Source organism: Gymnoscopelus microlampas (assembly GCF_963454915.1).
Source record: "Gymnoscopelus microlampas genome assembly, chromosome: 2".
NCBI classification, from domain to species: Eukaryota; Metazoa; Chordata; class Actinopteri; order Myctophiformes; family Myctophidae; genus Gymnoscopelus; species Gymnoscopelus microlampas.
Genome location: NC_139939.1, coordinates 3259563 through 3283232, shown reverse-complemented (window position 1 = coordinate 3283232; position 23670 = coordinate 3259563). Strand labels below are relative to the sequence as shown.

General features: G+C 43.5%; 1 protein-coding gene across 1 annotated transcript; it reads right to left on the bottom strand.

Moving 5' to 3' along the window:
- Window positions 1-968: 968 nt before the first annotated feature.
- LOC311034650 (uncharacterized protein) lies at window positions 969-23670 on the bottom strand (the record flags this gene model as incomplete). Its single annotated transcript, XM_084042581.1, has 8 exons — window positions 969-1062; window positions 2933-3091; window positions 5450-5554; window positions 6317-6379; window positions 8726-8851; window positions 9833-9941; window positions 20750-20879; window positions 23653-23670. 8 exons carry the CDS (start codon window positions 23668-23670, stop codon window positions 969-971), a joined length of 804 nt encoding a protein of 267 aa, XP_083898707.1.

The window sequence follows — 23670 nt, the reverse complement described above, 5'->3', positions numbered from 1 at the left end:
GGGAGACACTGGCCAATAGAATAGCAGGAAACGATCGGTCATTATGACATTATCTCAGGCTGTGTGTGGGATGGCCTGATGGCAGACGTGGAAGTGTTAAGACAACGAACCAGAGGAATCAGAGCACGGTGGGAACAAAAAATAAAGTTTAGCCAAAGTGAAATGGCCATCTTTATAAATGCTCCAACAGGGGATAAAAGTAGTTAACCCATTTGGGCAGGAACCCCCTTTGTAACTATACCTTTCAGGACGGGAACGCCCTTTTGGGTTCTTGTTGCTATGTACAGTATACAGCAACATACATTTGTTGTAATTTTTGAATAAATATTTGAAGTTTTTCAGAAAACTTAGGTCAGGATTTAGAAGGCGTTTTTAGAATCGGCCTCAGGCCTACAGTAAAGGGGTTAATATAGCAGCACAATAATTTATTTATCCATTTATGCGTTGGCCGTTCAAAAATAGCAGATCTACAAGCTCAAAGTGTGTCACTTTGTGCCGTGCTGTAAAGCTTGTACAGCTGCTATTTTGGAAGTGTTCTGGACAAAAAGGACCTTCAGACATTGCCCCGCATGGAGTCACTTTAGTGGTCTGTAAGATCCCAAAACTAATGGTCAGGTGTAAAGGTGTCAACACACACCGAACTTTGTTGTCCAGACTGCAAGTCGAATGAAGTCGGGAGACAAACATTGCTGAATGCAACCATTGCAGTATTGATGCTTTTACTTGAGTACAAAATGTGAGTCTTTTTCCACCACTGGTCTCCACTACCCCTCCTAGCAAGGCCAAGCAGGCAACCAGAGAGCTCTAAACCCCCTATATGTACCCTCTCCGCCGCTATCCGAAGACGCCTCCGTACAACGTTCGACATGACAATGTACCCACAGCCCATTCAATGGCCGGTTTTCTCACATTTTCTGTGTGTGTATACCTAGGCCCCCCATTACCCTCTGTCCTCAGATAAAATGGTTTTAAATGAGATGAGTGTAAAACCTTGTTTGCTGTTCCTGGAGAAACCCGGCAAAACGCAGCACGAACCGCAGGTAGTGACACAACTCCCGGAACCTGAGGACACACTCGCGGGAAATAATATCATTATTTTGGGGGTCGCGGCCTGAAAAGGTTGAGAACCCCTTCTTTAAAGGACGACTTCACCGATTGTCAACCTATCTTCATATAATTGGTCCTCACTAATACTCATGATAAAACAAAAATCTACTTGGTCTGTGTCTCATAGGAGGGCTTTGGACAGTCCAGAAACCGTCTACCAGTGACATCATCGTTAGGCATGATTTTTTTTCCCCAACAAGATTTCACATTTTTTATTTAGATTTAATTTTTCAATTATTGCATTGCAACTTTCCAGGAATAGAAAGCCTGCAGTTTCTATTAGCTTGGATTCCCATTGATGATGTCACTGGTAGACGGGACTCTGAACTGTTTTTTACCATTTTATCATGAGTATTAGTGAGGACCTATTATATGAAGATAGGTTGAAAATCAGTGAAGTCGTCCTTTAACTGCCAGAGTAAAAGTGTAACAGTGTTTGCGGGGCTTGAATCCGCAACTAAGTGAAACCACCTTCCAGGCTGGAAATCTTTGAAAACGTGCAGGATCGCGTCTCCATCTAAACGTGCAATACAGGGATATCTGCAAAACGTGTGACGTTATGTTTCACGTAGGCAGAACCGTAGAACCACTATTGCCAGATCCTGTGAGAGAAATAAGCAGCCGGTTCTATGAAAACAAGCCCAAAAGAAGCGACTAGGCTACATGAGCACTACAGTACATCGGCTATTTGAAAATAGCCGATCTACAAGCTCACAAAGCGTTGCATTCGCGACGCTTTGTGAGCTTGTAGATCTGCTATTTTCAAAAAATATCTTGAAAAAAAAAGTGAAATAATATTTGGAGTATGTATGTATGTATGTATGTATGTATATATATATATATACATTTTTAATATATTTGTTTTAATTCAGAAGGGGCTCTGCGGAGAAATACAACAATTTGACATGCACATGTTTGAGGACTGTTTAAACAATAAATAGAAATCAACTACACTTTAAAAACAAACTTATAATAAGCGGACGTGGCAACCCTAAGTTGAACCACGCTGCACTGGTGTATGTAAATAAAAGAAGTAGAACGGAAGTGGTTCCACACTACAGCGTTTTAAATCACTGTTTGCGTCTCCGTGTAAATGCAAAATAAAAAGTGACAACGCAGCGGCACTTTGTCGTTTTTCTGTTCTGATCGTTGCCGTGTAAACGTGGCCTTAGTATATAATACCTGTGCTGGTTCTGGAGGTATTATTAGTGTATATGTTACAGGTAGATTGGCATTCCAGGTAGAACCAACGCCAGAGGGCAATGCAAGCCAGACATCAGTCCCACACCACACACGCACACACGCACAAACGAGCACGCACACACGTATGTGCGCACATGCACGCGCGCGCGCACACCTGCGAACAGCCTTATTCCATGCAGTTGAAGCACAAGGGGGCGCAGTTCCAACATCATTTACGATTCTGTGCCTATCGGTACATAACTCGGACGGCGCTTAGTCGACTAGCAGACCATCGGCCAGTCGGCGCGGGCACTTGCGCCTGGAGGCGCCTCCTTGGCCTCAAGGTCTGCTGAGTCGGCGCGCCTCCGTCATGCTCCAAAACTATACTTTATCGGCGAAAAAAAGTAGTCCGTGGATGTTTGAAAAAAGAATGTCCCAAGCGGGAGTCTCAAACCCAGACTCCCAGTGATAGTGGATGGGGAGTCCAATGATTATCGAAGTGCGCCACCAAGGCTGGTATGTCTGTCTGTATATCCATGTTGTCGTAGTCGTCGTCCTCGCATCGCAGCCCTGCCCCGAGCCTAAAAACAAGCGTTCCACTTCCAATCTACCTGGAATACCAATATACCTGTGACATGTATACCTGTGCTGGTTCTGCAGGTGCTGGACTCGCAGTAGGATCACAGGCAACTCCTCCTTCAGGATGTCTGTCTTGCCGTTTGGGGGCCTGTAGACGCCCGACACATTCTGCCCCCTCAGCACAGACACAAGGAGCATGTCGTCCCAAGAACGCAGGTTCAACCTACAGCGCGCACACACACACACACACACACACACACACACACACACACACACACACACACACACACACACACACACACACACACACACACACACACACACACACACACACACACACACACACACACACACACACACTCAGTGGTGGAAAAAGTACTAACGTTTTTACATAAGTAAAAGTATCAATACTGCAATGTAGAAATACTAGTAGTACTGGTATCAAAATGTACTTAACTAGAAGTTCGGGCCGCTATGCGGCCCGAACGTCTAGCGTGACGCGTCGTTCACTTTGCAGTGCCACCTTACAGGCACCTCACAGTGTGAGAGAGAGTTTTGTGCTCTCCTAAATCCACGGCAGGCTTTGAAAGTACCCACTTCAGAAAGAGGTGACGTGCATCACCTCTCCAATGACCAAAACCCACTATGGAAGCCGTCGAACTGGTGCGATCTGACGGCATCCTAGAATTTATAGGTAGGATGTGATGTCATGCGTGATGTCATGCTGTTTGTGTCCATATTCGGGACGACCGTCTCATCGTGATGTCAGATTACGTCACACTGGCGTGATGTCAGATTACGTCACACTGGCCACATACAACGTTCGTACATACTGACAACCGACATGGCGCAGGATTCAAATTGTATATATAGGGAAGCCGTCGAACTGGTGCGATCTGACGGCATCCTAGAATTTATAGGTAGGATGTGATGTAATGCGTGATGTCATGCTGTTTGTGTCCATATTCGGGACGACCGTCTCATCGTGATGTCAGATTACGTCACACTGGCGTGATGTCAGATTACGTCACACTGGCCACATACAACGTTCGTACATACTGACAACCGACATGGCGCAGGATTCAAATTGTATATATAGATAGAAGTACCAAAAGCACTCATTATGCAGAATGTCCCATTTCACAAGTTTTCAAATGTATAAAAATCTTTTGAAAATAGCAGATCTACAAGCTCACTACGTGTGGCATCGCGACACAATGTGAGCTTGTAGATCTGCCATTTTCAAATGGCAGTAAGTACAGTACTTTAGTTTATTTTTATACAACTAGAAGTGCCGGAAAAGACGCGCTGTGATTGGCCAGTAGTCACTTTGAGTGGCAGCGTGTCTTCCCAAACATGGCGCCCGCAGATAACGATGCCCCAGAGACGGAGGAGGCGTCTACCTTTATAAGTGTGCGGTCCTTGACACGAAACGTTTGACAACCACTGCTCTAGTGTGCACTGACATAATGAATAATAATACTAATAATAACAATGTGAAAAGGGTGGCATTTCTTCCTCGGCCTGGTGGGAATGTGCGTATGAAATGTCACGGAAATGGCAAGCTGCGTTCATGATTTGAGGCATTTTGTTCAAAACGGACCAATCCTGCAAACTTTGGAAGCCAACCTTAGGCAACTGTGTATCGATTTGCATGACGTTTGGATAAAATCTGTAGGAGTAATATTAAAAAAAAGGTTTTGCACAAATCGGCCTCCTGGTGGCGCTATAACAGGCCCATGTGAAATATTTTGGAATTGGCATCGAGGGAGTGTGTGTGCACAGTTTCGCAGCGACCGTGCCAACAGTGCCGGAGATTAGCTACTCGCGGACGGACAGGACACACAGACGGACACACGGACAGGGTGCAAAACATACTCTCTCGCCATGCCTTTCAGCCTGGCGGAGACATTCATAATCAGGGGTGCACATAACTGGTGTGCAGGTGCGCATGCGCACCCAAAATAAAAAATGCGCGGCACATCAGACGACACAAGGCGCTTTTGCGTACCAACAGCTGGGACAGGAATTTCCAAGCTTTTATTTTTTAGCAAAACTAAAAAATAAAAGCCTGGAGATCGAGGCTAGGAATTTACTTGAAGCCACACTCACACAATCATGCTAAAGCATGCGTCGGCCCCATGTACAGCCATTAGGAGCAGGGGGAGAGGACGCATGCTGCACGTGATTGTGTGAGTGTCTCGCATCGCCTCGCATCGCCTCGCATCTCCTCGCTGGGTGCACGCAGCCAGCAGCGGCTGTTGGAGGCACTCGTCACCGATGATGAACGCACCGTAATGGTGCAAAATATGCCGTGAACGTCCCAATCTGGCGGATAAAAGCAGCGCAGCACAGGGCACCAACCTTGGGGGCTTCACCAAACGGCGTGAGAAAAAAAAAACGGCGAAAACCGTTGACAAAACTGTTCGGTGGACACCGTGCTGAATCCCCCCCCCCCCCGTTGACAAAACGGCATGGGACCATTTATTTGGTGCGCACCAAGTCACATCTCCAGGTGCTCTTCTGAGTACTAGACCTAAAACGTTATGTGCACCCCTGTTCATAATAATAATAAACCTACTTCCACTTCAGTGCTGGCAGGTTCTGGCAGAACAACTGCAGCTTCGCGTAGAATTCAGGGCCAAAGTCGGCCAGGATCATCTGTCGCTGGACTGACTGTAGTACCCTGGGAGGAACGCACAACAGGTCAGACACACACAAATAGACAAGAATGTTATTAACAAATAAAACCACTTATCAGAAGAAATGAATCGGATCAAAAGTTGTGTGCTGGCATTTTTCCCCTAGCCTGGTTCCAGACCATACACCCCGCCCACTCTCTGAGTGGACTGCTCTTCTTGGTCTGGTGTCATAATGTGAGCCTATGGCTTTTCACGGTCGAAGAAAAACCTGTCAAATCAGAGTCGGGAGGTGGGAGTGGTCTAACAACAAGCCAATCAGCAAATATATGCCAAAACAAGCTGTGCGATGACATCAGATGTAGGCGGATCCGTGGATCTCTTGTGATTGTCGTAGGGAAATTTGAATCCCCTCCCCCTGGTAATCGCGGACACTGCAGCCAATGTCAGACTGAAGCTCCACGCAGCTTCAGGCTGATAATCAGGACAATTCTTCCCCACTCCCCGTCCGTGCAACGAGCCGATGTCCCGTGAGGACAGCGGTCATGGAGAATATTCCATGATCTTTCAAAAGGTACAGTAAAATCGCCGTTTTTGCTGGCAAGGGGAAGGTAGACGGATGAATTAATTAATTAATTCCTGGCAGTGAAAGAGTTAATAGAAATCCCCCAGGCTTTGGCTTAGACATTTAAGTGTGAGAAACGTGTGTGTGTGTGTGTGTGTGTGTGTGTGTGTGTGTGTGTGTGTGTGTGTGTGTGTGTGTGTGTGTGTGTGTGTGTGTGTGTGTGTGTGTGTGTGTGTGTCAGTACCTTTCAATCAACAGCACTTTGGCTGTAGTCGCAATAGCCACGAGACTGCTAGAGATGGACATCCTGCAGACAGGGAGGGAGAGACACAGAAAATTAGGGCTGTGTAAAAGTGACCAAAATGAAAATCGAATTCTACTCATTCTATATTACCGCTAATTAGAATATTTGACCACGTCCCTTTTTCTAAATAACACAAAAGCGGATTTGTTTAGTTTTTTTTTCATCAAATGACTATCATAGGTTACAATAACAGCATTGCATTGGCCTATAAACCGATTTTCAGAAATAAGCAAAGACAGTAGCATGTACTGGACATCTTTTATATTATTGTAACTAAACCATTAAAGACTGAAATAAAAAACATGTCTTTTAGAGCACACCCACGGTCAATCCATTTGTGTGTATTTGTTATATCAAAAGGTCCCTAAAATTCAATTTTGAATCACTTCCTTTAAACGCAAAATAGAGAATAAATAAATATTACAGCCAGACTAGGTATCCTCTAAAATATATTTACTATGGGCAGGGTTGGATGACAATATAGCCTTTGCAACAGAAGAAGAAAAAAATATATATATATTTTTTTTTTATATATTCGACATTTATCCTACAAACGATTATTCAGACCTCTCACAGAATCTGGCAACACTGGATGAGGATCACAATCACGTTTTCTCCCAGTCATTTTGAGGGGAAACTGGCCTTCTGGTAGCGCTGTGCGATACGACTATCTGCGTCACGGTTATTTCAACCTTTTGGCTCGATTACGATTAATTAACTTTGTTGAAGCCAACTGATCAATCTATGGCCTTAAACTCTACAAGTTTAATCCTAACCTCTCCTCTCTTTTTCTAATTGAGAGCCTACCCTTAGGTTTAAAGGTTTGGGGTTGGGGGAGTTATGCCAGATTATAACTGCTCCAGGCTGCGTTCATGACTATTTACCAATGGATCGAATGCCCCCGCCCCCCAGTTAAAAAAAAAAGCAATACCAGATTTTTTTTAACCCATTAAGACCTGAGGAGATTCTAAAAAAAAGTTTTTTGAAAAAAAATATAAAAAATATTTGTTCTCAATTTTTCAAAAATAGCAGATCTACCAGCTCATAGCGCGGCAGATGCGTTCCAGGTCTTAAAGAGTTAAAACACTAATCTTTTAATTATTATCAATTATTATCAAATCTTTGCTTCTGGGGGTCCCTGGAACAAAATGTTTTTAAATGGGAGGGGTCCGCGGACAAATATATATTATTTTGGGGGTCCGTGACGTGAAAAAGTTCAAAAATCATGCCAGCGGATTCTAAAAAACGGGAGTGACGCGCCTGTCACTCACTTTCAGGACCCTCCCCGTAGCCCGCACCGCCTTCTGCCTTGAGCACCATGGTGCTTCCTGAGTCTTGGGACGCTCAGCCTTCCACTCACCCGATTGGACAGAAGGGGAAAATCAGCTCCTGCCTCCAGCAGTTTTATGCTTCAAATTGACAAGTCGTGTAGAACGGATAAACGCAAGGTCTGCGCGACAAGCGGAAAGATCCGCTCTTGCGTGAATTTACATTGACAAAGCATTGGCAGATTCTGCCCCAGAGGTAAAATAAAAGTGCGGTGGGAGCTCGCCCTTAGAAGACATTTGTAAAATCCCCAGAAGCAAAGATTTGAGTTAACACATCGGGTGCCAAACACGGTCTGAACCGTGTTTTCACGTAGTAGCGCTCTGGTGCCGAACACGGTCTGAACCGTGTTTGGTGTCTTTTTGTTTTTTTTTCCATACGGGAGGGGCTGGAGCAGCTCTGGAATCACCCGTGGTGATTCTGAGAAGGATAGGCCAGATGCATCATCGTGTCAAAAAACATGGCGCCCATCCGCTTCCGTTCTATATCCTTCTCTAAAACCTCCATAACTCCGAAACTTTTTACGCTGGGGAAAACGACTCATGTTGTATGCACGATCGCTCCGCCATTGTTACTCGCGTGAGCCATGTTATCGTTCCAGGCGTTAGCCAGTACCATCGAGCAAAATTGAGGCATGCTTTTTTTCTCATGGAATGCACGTCGTGGAGTCTACAGTTTAAACAGCGCTGCGCAGCTCAAAGGTGAGATTTCGGCACCGAACGTAATCTGTTATTATAAAATGCTGGCACCCAATGTGTTAAAAACCCTTGCTTTAAAAAAAGTACATCTATATTCAAACTAAAGATTTGCACACATCACGATTTTTCAAAACAAAATTACAGATCTACAAGCTCATAGCTCATGAGCTTGTAGATCTGCTATTTTTGTATAGCCAAAGAAATCTTAAAATGACACAGATGCGTTGCCGGCCTTAATGGGTTCAGTGTGTGTGTGTGTGTGTGTGTGTGTGTGTGTGTGTGTGTGTGTGTGTGTGTGTGTGTGTGTGTGTGTGTGTGTGTGTACCCCCTAGGTTGGAAGTGTCCCAAGAAAATCTTGGCCGCTCCCAGCCTCATGACAGCAGCTGCCCTGTCGTCCTGGCTGTCGGCTTTATCCAGGAACGTCTTCGCACACTCGTAAACTGGGGTGTAGCTGCAAAAAATTAATAAATGCCATGAATTCAAATTCACAGGCGTACTCATCATTTCATATCCAAGTTGTTTTATAAGTTGTTAAGTTGTTTTCAAAGATTTCCATTCAACCCACGAAAATGCCGTTGCCATCTAAACGGAAGGCACATCTGAGATTTTATTTTGCCGTTTTGCTCTAGAGCATACGTGGGGCAACTGGCGGCCCAGGGGGCCACATGCGGCCGCCACCTTCACTTAATGCAGCCCGCAGGTTGATATCGGAATACTGATATAAATTATTGATTTCAGCTGTTACAATTGCAAATATAACCCGCTTTAATTATTTCAGTCTATATTAGTAGCTTAATGACTCGTATTAAAATAGTCTTTTATTTGTATTTAAGTTCATAATGTCGACAAGTATAACTAAATGCATTTGAAATTAAATCTCTCCATCATCAACGTTGCCCAACCCTGCTCTAGAGCATGGGTTCCCAAACTTTTCAGCCCGCGACCCCAAAATAAGGCGACCCCACCTACACCTGGAGGCAATTTATGCACATAAACTTGCACGTTCGGTGCGCATTTGAAATCTATTAAAATGGTAAAATGTACTATTTGTAATCATTTTAGGTTGTATTTCATCCATTATGTTAAAAAAAAGAAAAAAAGTTGATTTTTTCTTCTTTATGACCCAAAATAATTTCGCGACCCCACCGTCAGTCTCCCCAACTTTGGGAGACCCTGCTCTAGAGACCGTTGTCTTCTAAAACGGGGCCTCGCTGTGAAAAGCCAAATACCGAGCCCGAATAAGCAACCAGGGAATTTAGTAAATTCATGCACCTTTTTGTGACCTGGCGAAAAGATTGTACAGTTGGGCATTTTTGGCATCACAGAGGGTAAAATTATCATACAATAATTATCTTAACATCTAGAAAGACTGGTCAGGTTATTGAAGGCAAACAATGCTTGCCATTTCAGCCCTAAAGAGCAGCATACTCACTCATGGATCGTAGCCTGCATGTGGACTCCATCTTCCGTTGCAGACTTTCCCCTCTCGAAGGAGTCGTACACGTTTGCCAGCTCCGCGGCGAAGCTCCCCAACATCACCGCTACACAAACCATGGAATAAAGCACAATACAAAAAATGTTGTACGGTCAATGTGTGATTTGTGATTCCTAAACAATGAAACACAATCATTTATGCCAAATTATGTTTTAGTGATACTGTTCCTGCTGTTCTGCATACTTATCAAAAGAAAATAAAAAAACGGGCCTCTTGATTATTCAATTAACCCATTAAGACCTGAGGCCTATTCTACAAAATGTCTTCTGTTGCTATATCACGTCTATATATGTCAAGGACCCCCACAATGATATGCATTTGGCCACGGACCTCCATCTCAAAATAGTTAGTTCCAGGGACCTCAAAAGTATAGATTTGAGTTACAAATGTTCGCTTTAAAAATGTTTTTTTTTTAATAGCCAAAGAAATCTTATATGACATAGATGCATTCCCGGTCTTAATGGTATAAGTGAAAAGGTAGTTTATATAGAATAATCGTGAAGAACATAATCATTAAGACCGGGAACGTATCCGCATCAGCTCCACAAATCATGTTCAACCCAGATTTGGCTCAACAAAAGGGAATGAACTCGTTGCTATTCATCAAAAATGTGGAATGCCCTACCAAAAGGAGTAAAGGAGTGTAAAACCCTACTCACTTTCAAAACTGCCCTAAAGATACACCTTCAATTCAAAAATGGCCCCTGTCCAAGTCCTAAGTCCTAAGTCCCTTTTCACTCTTCATACCAGTAACCTGTAAGCTGATTGTATGACATTCTGTATAGTAGTGTATATATCTGTCTGTCTCTTATATGTCATCATGATTTGTGTGCATGGGGTTCTAATCTTAAACAAGCTTAGTGCTTAATGAGCTTTCCAGTTTAGTAGACCTTGTGAATTTGTACTTCCATGTACTGTTATGTACTATCATGTACTGTTCTCATGTCTTACTAAATAAAGTACATCAATCAATCCGTCATTTCTTTTTTTTTTTTTTGGCTATTCAAAAATAGCATATATACAAGCTCATAGCGCGGCGCCGAGTGCCTCGCTATAAGCTTGTATATCTTTTTGAAAAATCATGAAAATGCGCAAATCTTTCAATATATATTTTTCAAAGCGAACATTTGTAAAAAAGATTGTTGGAGGGATCCCCTAGAAGCAAAACATTTTGTTACAAATGCTCGCTTTAAAAAATATATATGTTCAAATATTTTAACAAAATGTCATGATTCTTTTTTAAATAGCAGATCTACAAGCTCATTAGCCTGGCGTAGCTAGACTATATCACTGCGTGGATATGAGTCTGGTGCTTCCATGAGGATGTTTTGTTTCCCAAGGGGCGGGATCAAAACAATAGCCCTCATATGAGCTCATATGAGCTTGTATATCTGCCATTTTTGAATAGCCAAAAGAGATCTAAAATCACACGGATGCGTTCCCGGATTAAATCAGAGGTCTTCAACAGGGGGTCCTCAGAGTTACTACAGGGGGTCCGCCAAATCTTTGTGTGATAGGATTTGTTTTTACATTAACCACTTGAACCCTATAGCATCCCTATTCTGAGGGGAACATTAGCCGAAAATAGCCGATCTACAAGCTCACGCGAGGCGTTGAGAGCTTGTAGATCGGCTATTTTTGGCAAAGAGAGGGGGAAAAAAGAGCAGACTAAGTATACAGAGTGAAAGTTTACTTAGTGTTGATGGTTCAAGTGGTTAAATGTCTTAAAATACACATTAACACGAAACCAACATCTATGAAAGGCTTTAATCTGCAACACAAGTTTATGCAATATATTGTCGGGGACGTCCCTGCTCCATCTCTCTCTCAGAGAGGGGGTCCTTGGCCTGAAAACGTTGAAGACCCCTGGATTAAATCATGGTGATGTGCTTGTGAGTGACTGTCGAGCCAAAACTGAGAGAAAGCTCTGAAACCATATCTGGGAAAAAGGGACATCCAAGATGGCTGCCAATGGCCTTTGGGACATCCAAGATGGCTGCCCCTACACAGGCCTTTGGGTGTCGGCTCATTAGAGATTGGGTGTCGGCTCATGGCAAGCAGCAGAAAAGAAGCTGGAGGTGCTCAGTTGAGCAAACAACATTGGAGGGAGAAGAGCTCAAACCAACTCCAAAGAAGCTCCAAACCACTTCAAGTTACACACACTGTGTTTGGGTTCGACATGCCAATGGTCTGTAAATGTTTCAATCTCCTTTTGCTGTTTTTAAATGCTGCTTAAATGTTTGGTGCAACTGCTAAAGTTTGTTTGGCTTTAGAGCCTTATTGTAGTACAGCAGCACAGCATTGTTTTCAAATGTTTGAAGAATTTATTTACTCTTATTTGCTGAAAAGTAAAGTTTAAAGGGATGATTGGCAAATGTTTGAAATATTAAGTTAAAGTTAAAATAATTGTTTAAAACTACAAATGAAGCTAATGTTAAAAGCTTGAAGTTAAGAGCTGAAGTTTAATGTCAAAAGCTAATGTTAAAAGGACTTTATTTCAAAGTTTATAAGGAGGAGTAGGAAAATGCTGATTCACAAGCTCAGATCAGCTGTGTTCATTATTTAACGAGCTTCAATTATCTCTTTAGAACTTAAATGGTCTCTCTAAAGAGTTTAAAATGTTTGTTTAAAAGTTAACTTTAATTCATGTTTAAAAGTATAATTTAATGTTTAAAAAGTGAATTCAAAGACTTGATTTAATTTTAAAAACTTAAAATGCCTAAACATTTAAAAGTCTAAAATGGACTTTATGTTAAAGAAATAATTTACTGAGTTTAAGAACAATTGAATGTTTAATTTATTTAAACAGGTTTAATTTTGCATTGAAGTTTAAAACAGTTAATAATTCATTTAAATAAGTAAAAGTAACGATGTTTGAGTAAATGTTTTGTCAATTACTATTTAATAACACACTAATTCCAACGCTATGTTTGAAATTAGAAACATTACTTAGAAATGATTTAAAAGTAAATGTTTGGTAGTTTACTACTTAGTAACGAACTTATTACAACACTTTGAAATTGTAAACATGGTTTAAAAGTTTGAAAGATGTTTATTTTTTCTGTTTTGAAATGGCAATGTTGGTAATTTTTCTTCTGTTTCTTTTATCTCGAAGGTTTTCGACCTGATGATTTGAAGCTCAAACAACAAAAGAAGCCAACAAAACTAAAGTTGGAATAAAAAGTTTGAGTTTTCATAAACTGAGTTGTCCAATCATTTGAACCTGAACTGAACCTGTGGGTGAACTTGACAGTCGTAAACCACAGCAGCAGCTTGGACTGGAAAGCTGTGGACAAAGGAGCCTCAAGCAAGAGGACAAAATGGCGGAAGAAGGCCTGGGGAAGTCGGTCAAAGACCTCAAGAAGGAAAGGACCGTGGCAAAATGCAGCTTCACAAAACAGGCAAACTTCATCCTGAGAGGAGGGAACACAATGCTGCAAGAGGAACTGAAGGAGGAGTTCACAAAACTGTCCTACCGCTTCAGGAAGTTGATGGAGGCAAATGACGAGTACAGATTTGGACTGGAGGCCGATATTAAGGATGTGGATCCAGGAGCGGATCTCGATGGAGAGCAGGAGGCTGACATTGCCAATTCTATCAAGGAGGCTGAAACAAAGCAGGAAGAATTGAAAGACTTTGTTCTGAAAAATCTGTGGGGAAGATACGGAAAAAGTGAACTCGAGACAGCCCTTCTCGAAGCAGAGATGACAGTAGACCAAGCAAGAAATGTTCCTGTTGCGAGTGCAAATTGTGAGGGCTACGAAGTGCTCCTCACTCTGGTGGAGAAGAGGGTGAACCAGGCCATCTCATCTACATCCTTATGGGAGAAATGGACACCTGAGGACTTGAAAGATCAAATGAGAGGAAGGATCAAAGATATCTGTGCATCAAAATCCAGGCTTGAAGGAAGGAGATCTGAATTTGCAAATGCACGACAAGGCACAGAAGTGAAACCTCTACATCATCCACCAGTAAAACCAATAATCAGAATAAAACCAACCACCTTACCCATCTTCAATGGAAGCAAGCGGGACTATCACCGATGGCGGAAGGACTGGGAGAGCCTCCAACGACAAGGAGAGCCATCTGGATCACCAGAGGTAAAGAAGATCCAGCTTATGGAGAGCGTGGAGGAAAAGATTTCAAAAGAATTGAGACTTTCCAGCTATTCAACTGCAGCTGAAATGTTCCGTGTCTTAGAGAACAGATGTGGCAACAACTCCACCATCACAATCGAAATCCTGGAGGAGCTAGAGAAGACACCACCTGTCAAAGGCAGCCATCCAAGGAAGGTCATTGACCTAATCCAATCTGTAGAAAAGGCCCTAGCAGATCTGACGGAGCTGGGCAACTCTGGAGCAATTAAAAACCCACTTGTGATCAAGTCAATCGAAAGCAAATTGCCTGAGTTCATAAAAAGGGACTGGGTGATGTTCATGGTCGACCCCAAGAACAATGTCAAGGCAGACACCCATTTTGACATGCTCCTGACCTTCCTGAAGAACCAGGAGGACGTCCTTGAAAGACTCGAGCAGCTCAGGGTTGTGGACAAGGAGAGGCCTGACCGTTCTGACAGATATGGGAAGAAGATTGGCTCGACAAGAACCACAAGAAAGGAAGACCTTGATGTTTGTGTTGTCTGCGGCGATGGTGGGCATAGCAACAAGATCTACTTCTGTAGGAAGTTCAAGAGACTTACCTTGCCTGAGAAGAGGACTGCGATGGAGAATATAGGAGCATGCAGCAGATGCCTTGTCTGCCATGAAGATGATGCTGGAAACTGTAAAGACATCTTCCTATGCAGGAATCCAGAATGTAAAAGAAGAGGCGGTGCTCCAGACCACCACTACCTTCTCTGCCCAAAAGGAGGGTTCAAGAGAAGTGAAGAAAGAAAGGTGGTGAAAGAAGGTGGAAGAAACATCAGAGGAAGAAGTAAACTAACGGAGGAACAAGAGCAGTTCTTGTCGGAACTATCCCCTGAAATGTCAGAGCGTTGCAGAAAGACTTTTACGAACAAAACGTCAACGACACTTGACACATCCGGCCAGTCTGAGCTCCTGAAGAGGAATGGGCACTCCGAACTCCCAGTTATTATGATGCTTCTTCAAGTTACTGCTAATGCTGGGCAGAAGATTGGAACGCTAATTGATTTAGCATCCGACACTAATTACATAACCCACAAGGCTGCAGGAAGACTCAGACTAAGGAGTGAGAAGATAACACTTGTCGTTCACGGAGTTGGAGGAATGACCATGGAGGTGAGGACCAGACGGTATCTTCTCAAAGTAAGAGTCAAGACTCCAAAGGGAACCGAGAAAGCTCACGAACTGGTCTGTTATGGTTTGGATGAGATTGCCAAAGTGCATCAAGTAATCGATCCCAAAAAGCTCCACAAGTTCTTCCCAGAAGTTAAGATCGAAGATCTGAAAAGGCCAGAAGAAGTTGAACTCCTCATAAGCCACCGTGAGGGAAGACTGGCTCCGCAGAGAGTGAAAGTAATTGGCGACCTAGTCCTATGGGAAAGTCCTCTGGGCAAAACAGTCGGCGGTGCTCATCCAGACTTGGTCGAAGAAGTGGAGGTGGCAGCATATGAGTCCAACACCCACTTTGCTCGCGCCATGAGAACGGCTGCAGTCAAATATCAAGAGCTCACTGGTCCCACAAGCCCAACAACTGAGACAACACGGCTTCTGAAGAAGGATGCGGCTCACACAACTACCAGTAACCGTGAGTTCCTTGAGTGGTGGTACTGGGACAGCATCGGAGCTGCATGTGAGCCAAGATGTGGAGGATGTCGGTGTGGAAACTGTCCACCAGGAGGAAAAGAAATGACCCTGGCTGAGGAGAAAGAATATGAGATCATTAAAGGAGGCCTCACCTACAAGAAAGAGGATGCTCACTCTCCATCTCCACACTGGGATGCAAAGTATCCTTGGACTGAAGATCCTGACACTCTCCCCAACAACAGAAGTGCAGTCCAGGCCTGCTTCTTAAGGATGGAAAAGCAACTGAGCCGAGAGCCGGACTGGAAAGTCGCCTATGGAACCCAGATCCATGAAATGGTCGAGAGAGGCGCAGCCATAAAACTCACCAAGGAAATCATGGACAAGTGGAAGGGGCCAGTGTGGTATGTGAGCCACCTGGTGGCGCCAAACCCTCATTCAGTCACTACGCCAGTTCGTATTGTATGGAACAGCAGCCAGAAGTACAGAGGCGTGAGCATGAATGATCTTCTTCTGAAAGGACCAGATGTTCTCAACCCCATTAGAGCTGTCCTGCTAAGATTCAGAGAAGGTGTGCATGCAGCCCTGGGAGACATAAAGAAGATGTACAATTCTGTCTGGCTGGAGGAGCGTGAGATGCATCTGCACAGATTCCTCTGGAGAGATAGCCCAGAAGAGAAGATCAGTGAATATGCAATTACCAGAGTCAACATCGGGGACAAACCTGCTGGTTGCATTGCTCAGTTGGCCATGAGGGAAACTGCAAACCTGCCCAACTTTGCCCACTTGGAGGAGGAACGCAGAGTCATTGAAGAGGACAGTTATGTTGATGACCTCTTAACCTCCCACAACGACCTGAAGACTCTTGACAAAATCACAACAGAAGTTGAAGAGATTCTGAAAGCTGGCGGTTTCTTCCTTAAACCATGGGTCCGATCCAGTCAAAGTGGGAGGAAAGGAACGGACCAAGACGTCCCAAAAAAGGATCAAGGGAAAACCCTAATTCTTCCAAATCAAATGAGGGAAGAAGACAACAAAGCTCTGGGCATCGGCTACCAAGTGGACGAAGACAAGCTGTACATGTTAACCTCCGTTAACTTCTCTAAAAAGAAAAAGAAGATGAGAGTTGGCAAAGATCTTCTCGAAGAGGAGGTGAGAGCTGAGACACCCAACCCATTGACACGGAGGGCTCTCTTAAGCCAAGTAGCTGGACTGTACGACCCAATTGGCCTAGTTGCACCGGTCAAGCAGAAGGGGGCAATTCTTGTTCGAAAAGCATTCCAAGAAGGAGGGGGTGGCAAGCTGACCCAAGAAACCTGGGACCAACCGCTCTCAGAAAGCCTCAGAGAAGAAGCCATACAGCTTTTTGAGGAGTATGTGCAGCTTGGAAAAGTTAAATTCCACAGAAGCCTCACACCAGCTGACTGGAAGGGAAGGCCTTGGGGCATCACATTCTCTGATGGAAGTGACAAAACCTTCGGAGCGGTGATGTACTTAAGATGGGAGACAAGCCATGGCACTGAAGTTCGATTCGTGGAATCAAAAGCCAAGCTGACACCTCTACTTCAAAAGGGAGATGCTGTAAAAGCTGAGATCTGTGGCGCAGTCTTCGCATCCAGGATCAGGAAGTATGTGGAGAAACACGCTCGGATGAAGATCGAGAGATGGTTCCATCTGCTTGACAGCCAAACGGTCCTGGGAGCAATACAAAGAGACAGTTATGGGTACCAAACCTTCTTTGCAAACAGAGTGGGTGAAATCCAAAAGGCTGGGCCAGTGCAAGACTGGTGGTGGATCCGTGGTGATCAAAACATTTCTGACATCATAACAAGAGGGGGCAAACCTGATGATTTAAGGGCAAATTCCACATGGCAAGATGGACCAGAATTCCTGAAGCGGCCAGTGGAGGAATGGCCCATAAAATCAGCTGGAGAGGTTGCTGCTCAAGCCAGAGAGAGTGTGAACAAACTGCAAAGGAAAGCATTCTCGGCTGCAGTCACAAGAGCCCAAGCAAAGATGAGTCAGCAAAAAGACCACCCTCTGACCACTCAGAAAATGGGAACAACCCCCAAGCAAACGCCAACTCTTCCAAGGCGCAAGGGCTGGATTAAAGACCTGGTGGAAATCAGAAGATTCAGTAACCTATCCAAACTGGTGAGAGTTATCGCTTGGATCTGTCGGGCTGCCAGACAATGGCTCAGGAGGAAATGCCATAGCCCTAAACAGCCAAAGTGGGAGGCAACAGCACCCAAGCAACCTGGCCTGACTGGAAAGGAACTTGAGGATGCACTTGAAGACCTCTTCCTTGCAGCTCAAGAAGGCATAACCTTTCCAGACACAACTCTCAGCAGATTGGCAGTATACAAGGACGTGAACTCTGGACTTCTAGTTTGCGGTGGCAGAATCCAGATGTTCAACGAGGACAAGACTGCAGTGGCAGTTCTACCGTTTGAAGCTTGGGTCTCTTCATTGCTGGCACAGGAATCCCACCAAGCAAACCATGAGGGGGTAGCAGGAACCCTTCTTCGGATGAGGAAAAAGGCCTGGGTGGTAAAAGGACGGAGCCTGGCCAAAAAAGTGGTTGACAGCTGTGTGGTGTGCAGGAAGAAAAGAGCAAAGCGCTGTCAACAAGTCATGGCGGACCTGCCTCCAGAGCGAACATGCCCAGCTGCACCATTTGAATTTACCACCATGGACCTGTTCGGGCCTTATGAAGTGAAGGACGAGGTCAAGAAGAGGACCAGACTGAAAGTTTGGGGCATCGTCTTCTGTTGTATGGCCTCCCGAGCCATACACACTGAAGTGGTGAGTGACCAGTCATCTGAAGGTTTTCTGCTGGCCTATCAAAGGTTCACTTCACTGAGAGGGCACCCCAGAAAACTTTGGTCAGACCCAGGCTCTAACTTTGTGGGAGCAAAACCTGCCCTGGAAAAGCTCTACAAGTTCCTTGACCAGCTGAACAAGACTGAGCTTGAAGCCGTAGCTGCCAAACATGGCACAGACTGGTCTTGGAAAATCCACCCTGCAGACTCTCCCCACAGAAACGGTGCAGCAGAGGCAGCTGTCAAAATAGTAAAACAGGCCTTAAGCAACCTCGGTGGAGATGGTGTTTTCACGTGGGGAGAGTTCCAAACGTTTCTCTTCATGGCGGCCAATCTCACAAATGAGAGACCCATCGACGCAAGAACGCAAAGCAGGGAAGACTGTGTCGAATACATCACGCCAAATTCTCTGCTTTTAGGACGTGCCAATCCAAAGGGAGACCCTGGAGACTTCCAGTTTGATGGCTATCCATACAAAAGGCTTCAAAGTATACAAGCAGAGGTCAGCAAATTCTGGAGGAGGTGGAGCCAATTGGCTGGGCCCAATCTGTTCATAAGAAGCAAATGGCACACCAAAGAACGGAATGTTGCTGTTGGAGATGTGGTCTGGTTGGCTGACCAAAATGCCCTTCGAGGACAATACAAGCTGGCCAGAGTGGTAAATGTCAACACTGACGACAAAGGCATCGTTAGAGACGTACTGGTGAAGACCTTTCCCAGCTATCCTGTGCCCACTACAAAGGCAAATGGCAAAGAGATGTCCAAAACGGGGAAAAGGACTAAAGGGCTTAAACACAAAATCCCCGCAACTATTCTGCATAGAGATGTCAGACGACTTGTCATCCTAATTCCCATTGAAGAACTGGCAGAGTAAAGGACTTGTGTGACCTCTCTGGGATTGGAAACCCAGAAGGTCAAGTGGGAGGTGTCGAGCCAAAACTGAGAGAAAGCTCTGAAACCATATCTGGGAAAAAGGGACATCCAAGATGGCTGCCAATGGCCTTTGGGACATCCAAGATGGCTGCCCCTACACAGGCCTTTGGGTGTCGGCTCATTAGAGATTGGGTGTCGGCTCATGGCAAGCAGCAGAAAAGAAGCTGGAGGTGCTCAGTTGAGCAAACAACATTGGAGGGAGAAGAGCTCAAACCAACTCCAAAGAAGCTCCAAACCACTTCAAGTTACACACACTGTGTTTGGGTTCGACATGCCAATGGTCTGTAAATGTTTCAATCTCCTTTTGCTGTTTTTAAATGCTGCTTAAATGTTTGGTGCAACTGCTAAAGTTTGTTTGGCTTTAGAGCCTTATTGTAGTACAGCAGCACAGCATTGTTTTCAAATGTTTGAAGAATTTATTTACTCTTATTTGCTGAAAAGTAAAGTTTAAAGGGATGATTGGCAAATGTTTGAAATATTAAGTTAAAGTTAAAATAATTGTTTAAAACTACAAATGAAGCTAATGTTAAAAGCTTGAAGTTAAGAGCTGAAGTTTAATGTCAAAAGCTAATGTTAAAAGGACTTTATTTCAAAGTTTATAAGGAGGAGTAGGAAAATGCTGATTCACAAGCTCAGATCAGCTGTGTTCATTATTTAACGAGCTTCAATTATCTCTTTAGAACTTAAATGGTCTCTCTAAAGAGTTTAAAATGTTTGTTTAAAAGTTAACTTTAATTCATGTTTAAAAGTATAATTTAATGTTTAAAAAGTGAATTCAAAGACTTGATTTAATTTTAAAAACTTAAAATGCCTAAACATTTAAAAGTCTAAAATGGACTTTATGTTAAAGAAATAATTTACTGAGTTTAAGAACAATTGAATGTTTAATTTATTTAAACAGGTTTAATTTTGCATTGAAGTTTAAAACAGTTAATAATTCATTTAAATAAGTAAAAGTAACGATGTTTGAGTAAATGTTTTGTCAATTACTATTTAATAACACACTAATTCCAACGCTATGTTTGAAATTAGAAACATTACTTAGAAATGATTTAAAAGTAAATGTTTGGTAGTTTACTACTTAGTAACGAACTTATTACAACACTTTGAAATTGTAAACATGGTTTAAAAGTTTGAAAGATGTTTATTTTTTCTGTTTTGAAATGGCAATGTTGGTAATTTTTCTTCTGTTTCTTTTATCTCGAAGGTTTTCGACCTGATGATTTGAAGCTCAAACAACAAAAGAAGCCAACAAAACTAAAGTTGGAATAAAAAGTTTGAGTTTTCATAAACTGAGTTGTCCAATCATTTGAACCTGAACTGAACCTGTGGGTGAACTTGACAGTGACTATAGTACTGTATAACGGTATACCGACCCGCGTCTCGCAGGCAAGTGTCCATCTCTGTCAGGTTGAAGTCCCGTCTGGTGTCTCTGAGCCCTCTCCAGTTCTCGTTCTTCTTGTGGCCGTTGCAGTGACACGCCGCGGTGACCGTCCACGTTTCGCACTGGAAACACAAGACAAGCAGCAGGATTGAGTTCAACCATAGACTGTAAAAAATAAAATGGACAAAGCGACGCCATTAGTTTCTACAGAACCGTAAATGAAGCCGATTGTTCAGGAATTTCAAATCCGCCATCTTCCAATATCGCATCATATCCTGCAGAATGCCACCAGACCAGTATTGGTTGGGTAGCTTGTCAATCAAGAGCGGGGGCGGGAATGAAGGCTATTGGTTGTGTAGCTTGTCAATCAAATCATCCCGCCCCTCCTAGAGCATAACCTACTTTATCGTCAATTTAGCGGAGCAGATAAGTGCTACGATCTTTCAATTTATGATAAAAGCGTGAAAATTGGCGTGAGCAGTCTCCATGGGTCACTTGACAAGAATATTGTCTGAGCCATTTGTAATTTCAAGATGGCGGCCATTTTTCAAGATGGCCGACACCTTAGTGGGCAGTTAAGTGATATGATGGTTTATTTGGTGATACAAGCATGAAAATTGGCATGCGCAGTCTCTGTGGGTCACTTGACAATAGGCCACCCACAGCTATTTGAAATTTCAAGATGGCGGCTATTTTTCAAGATGGCCAACACTTTAGTGGAGCAATTAAGTTATATAATGGTTTATTTGGTGATACAAGCATGAACATTGGCATGAGCAGTCTCTCTGGGTCACTTGACAATAGGCCACCCACAGCTACTTCAAATTTCAAGATGGCGGCCATTTTTCAAGATCGCCAACACTTTAGGGGAGCAATTAAGTTATATAATGGTTTATTTGGTGATACAAGCATTACATTTGGCATGAGCAGTCTCTAAGGGTTGCTTGACAAGAAAACACTCCCAGCCACTTGAAATTTCTATTTTCAAGATGGTCGCCCCCTGGATCCTCAAAAGATACATTTTCTCATAGAAATGTACGTTTTTTTTTTTCCATTAAGGACGATTATTATTATTATTATTATTATGCTAAAACAGTTGTGTTGATTTGTTGATCATAGATAGATTAGATAAGAGTGAATATCTGCACTACCAGGGCACACTGGTGATATATCACTGCTGTTAAACCTCAGAGTGGGGTTCAATGTCAGCTAATTGAAAGTTAGTATCCCAAATGCTGTCTAATTTACCCCAAAACAGTTAGATAGCCGCACCTGAATTGACAGGTTGTGCCAGCGCGGGAGAGCCGAGCCAAGGTTAATGGGGTTTTAATTAACCGGATGGTGTACAGATCGCATGGGATTTAAATGGCATTGGATGAACGATCGGACTAAGTGTTGGGTTAAGGCACAAACTTAGTTGTATCCCATACATCAAAGTGCTTGGTAAAAGGTGGTAAAAGGATAAACCCTCTGCCTCTGCCTATGCTGCAGACATGGCAGAAGCCATCATAACAGTTGTGAAAACTAACTGGGACAGATGTTTCATTTGTCAGCAGGTCACCAAGGAAAAACTCATTCAGCCAAGTTTATTCAACAGAGAGCACGATCGTACTGGTCATGATACCATTGCAAGAAATGTTCCATTATTTCATAAGATTAATGCTCTGCCTATCTTACTTAGTCCAACCCGACTAGATGAAGGTGATGGCATAGAAAGCACATTGACAAGAAACAGAGCAACATATCATTCAAGCTGTTCAACAACACAGAGCTGGAAAGGGCCCAAAAGAGAGCATCTACATCTGCTGAAGACACTGAAGATACCAAAGATATCCATGTCAAGAGACTAAGAAGATCTAATGTATGACCGGTCCAGTGATGTCACAACTGTGAACGAGGCCAGGCTTGATCTCTTTGCCAGAAAGCAAAGACGATATGACTTGATCCTGCCAACTCAAGCAGCACTCAAAGAGCATGCCAAACGTGCTTCTTATGAGGCTGGATACGTGTGGGGACAGGCATTGAAGCGACCTCCACAAATGCCGAGCCCATCTGACTGGGGATGGGTGGAACAGGACGAGAAGTTGAAAGTCTTCTGGACTCCACTTCCACCTATTGCGGAGAGTTGTTGGGAGTTGACCAAATGTGGGTGCACCAAGGCATGTACTGGAAGGTGTAAGTGCTTCAGATATGGACCCAGTTTCACATGCCTATGTAATTGCCCCTGCTAGAACCTATTTGCATGTTTATTTTGCCAGAGTTATTCCCCGTTGTCCTCTGTGTTTTCAAGTGTAGGCCTATGGCTCGGCTTCCCCTCGCCACATCGGCGCATCATGTTTTACTTTGTATCTAGTCTATTACTGTGTAATTTTCAGTTGTTACTTTGTAACATTGCCTCCACTACCCTCCACTGCCATATCTAACAGTGAAGCACATTTTCAGTTTAGTTCCTTAGTATAGTTTGTCATGGTTCCGTGGCTATTGCCATTCAGTGTTAGCCATTGCTCATAATTTTGGAGCACTGTCCGTTCAGCACCACAACTGTGCTTATCAGCACCACAACTGTGTTAATTTATTCATCTTATTTTTTGTTTCCCCACCCCTTAGTATGTATTTGACACATGTAATGGCTGTTAGTTTAAAAAAATATATATATATATATATATTATCCTCCCTTGTGACTGTTACCTTGTCGTGGTAAGGGAGCTTGTGTAAGCCTACCTCAGTGAACCCTGAGAGCTATGCCGGTGGGAGGCAACTCCTGACAGGTTTTACCAAACTGGACAGCTTGTGGGCGAGGAGTCAGACAAAACACAGTCAAACAACCTCTCTTGACAGAGCTTTTTGAGGAACCCAATACATTTCTATGAGAAAAGGTATCATTTAAGGATCCACATGGCGGACGGCAGACAT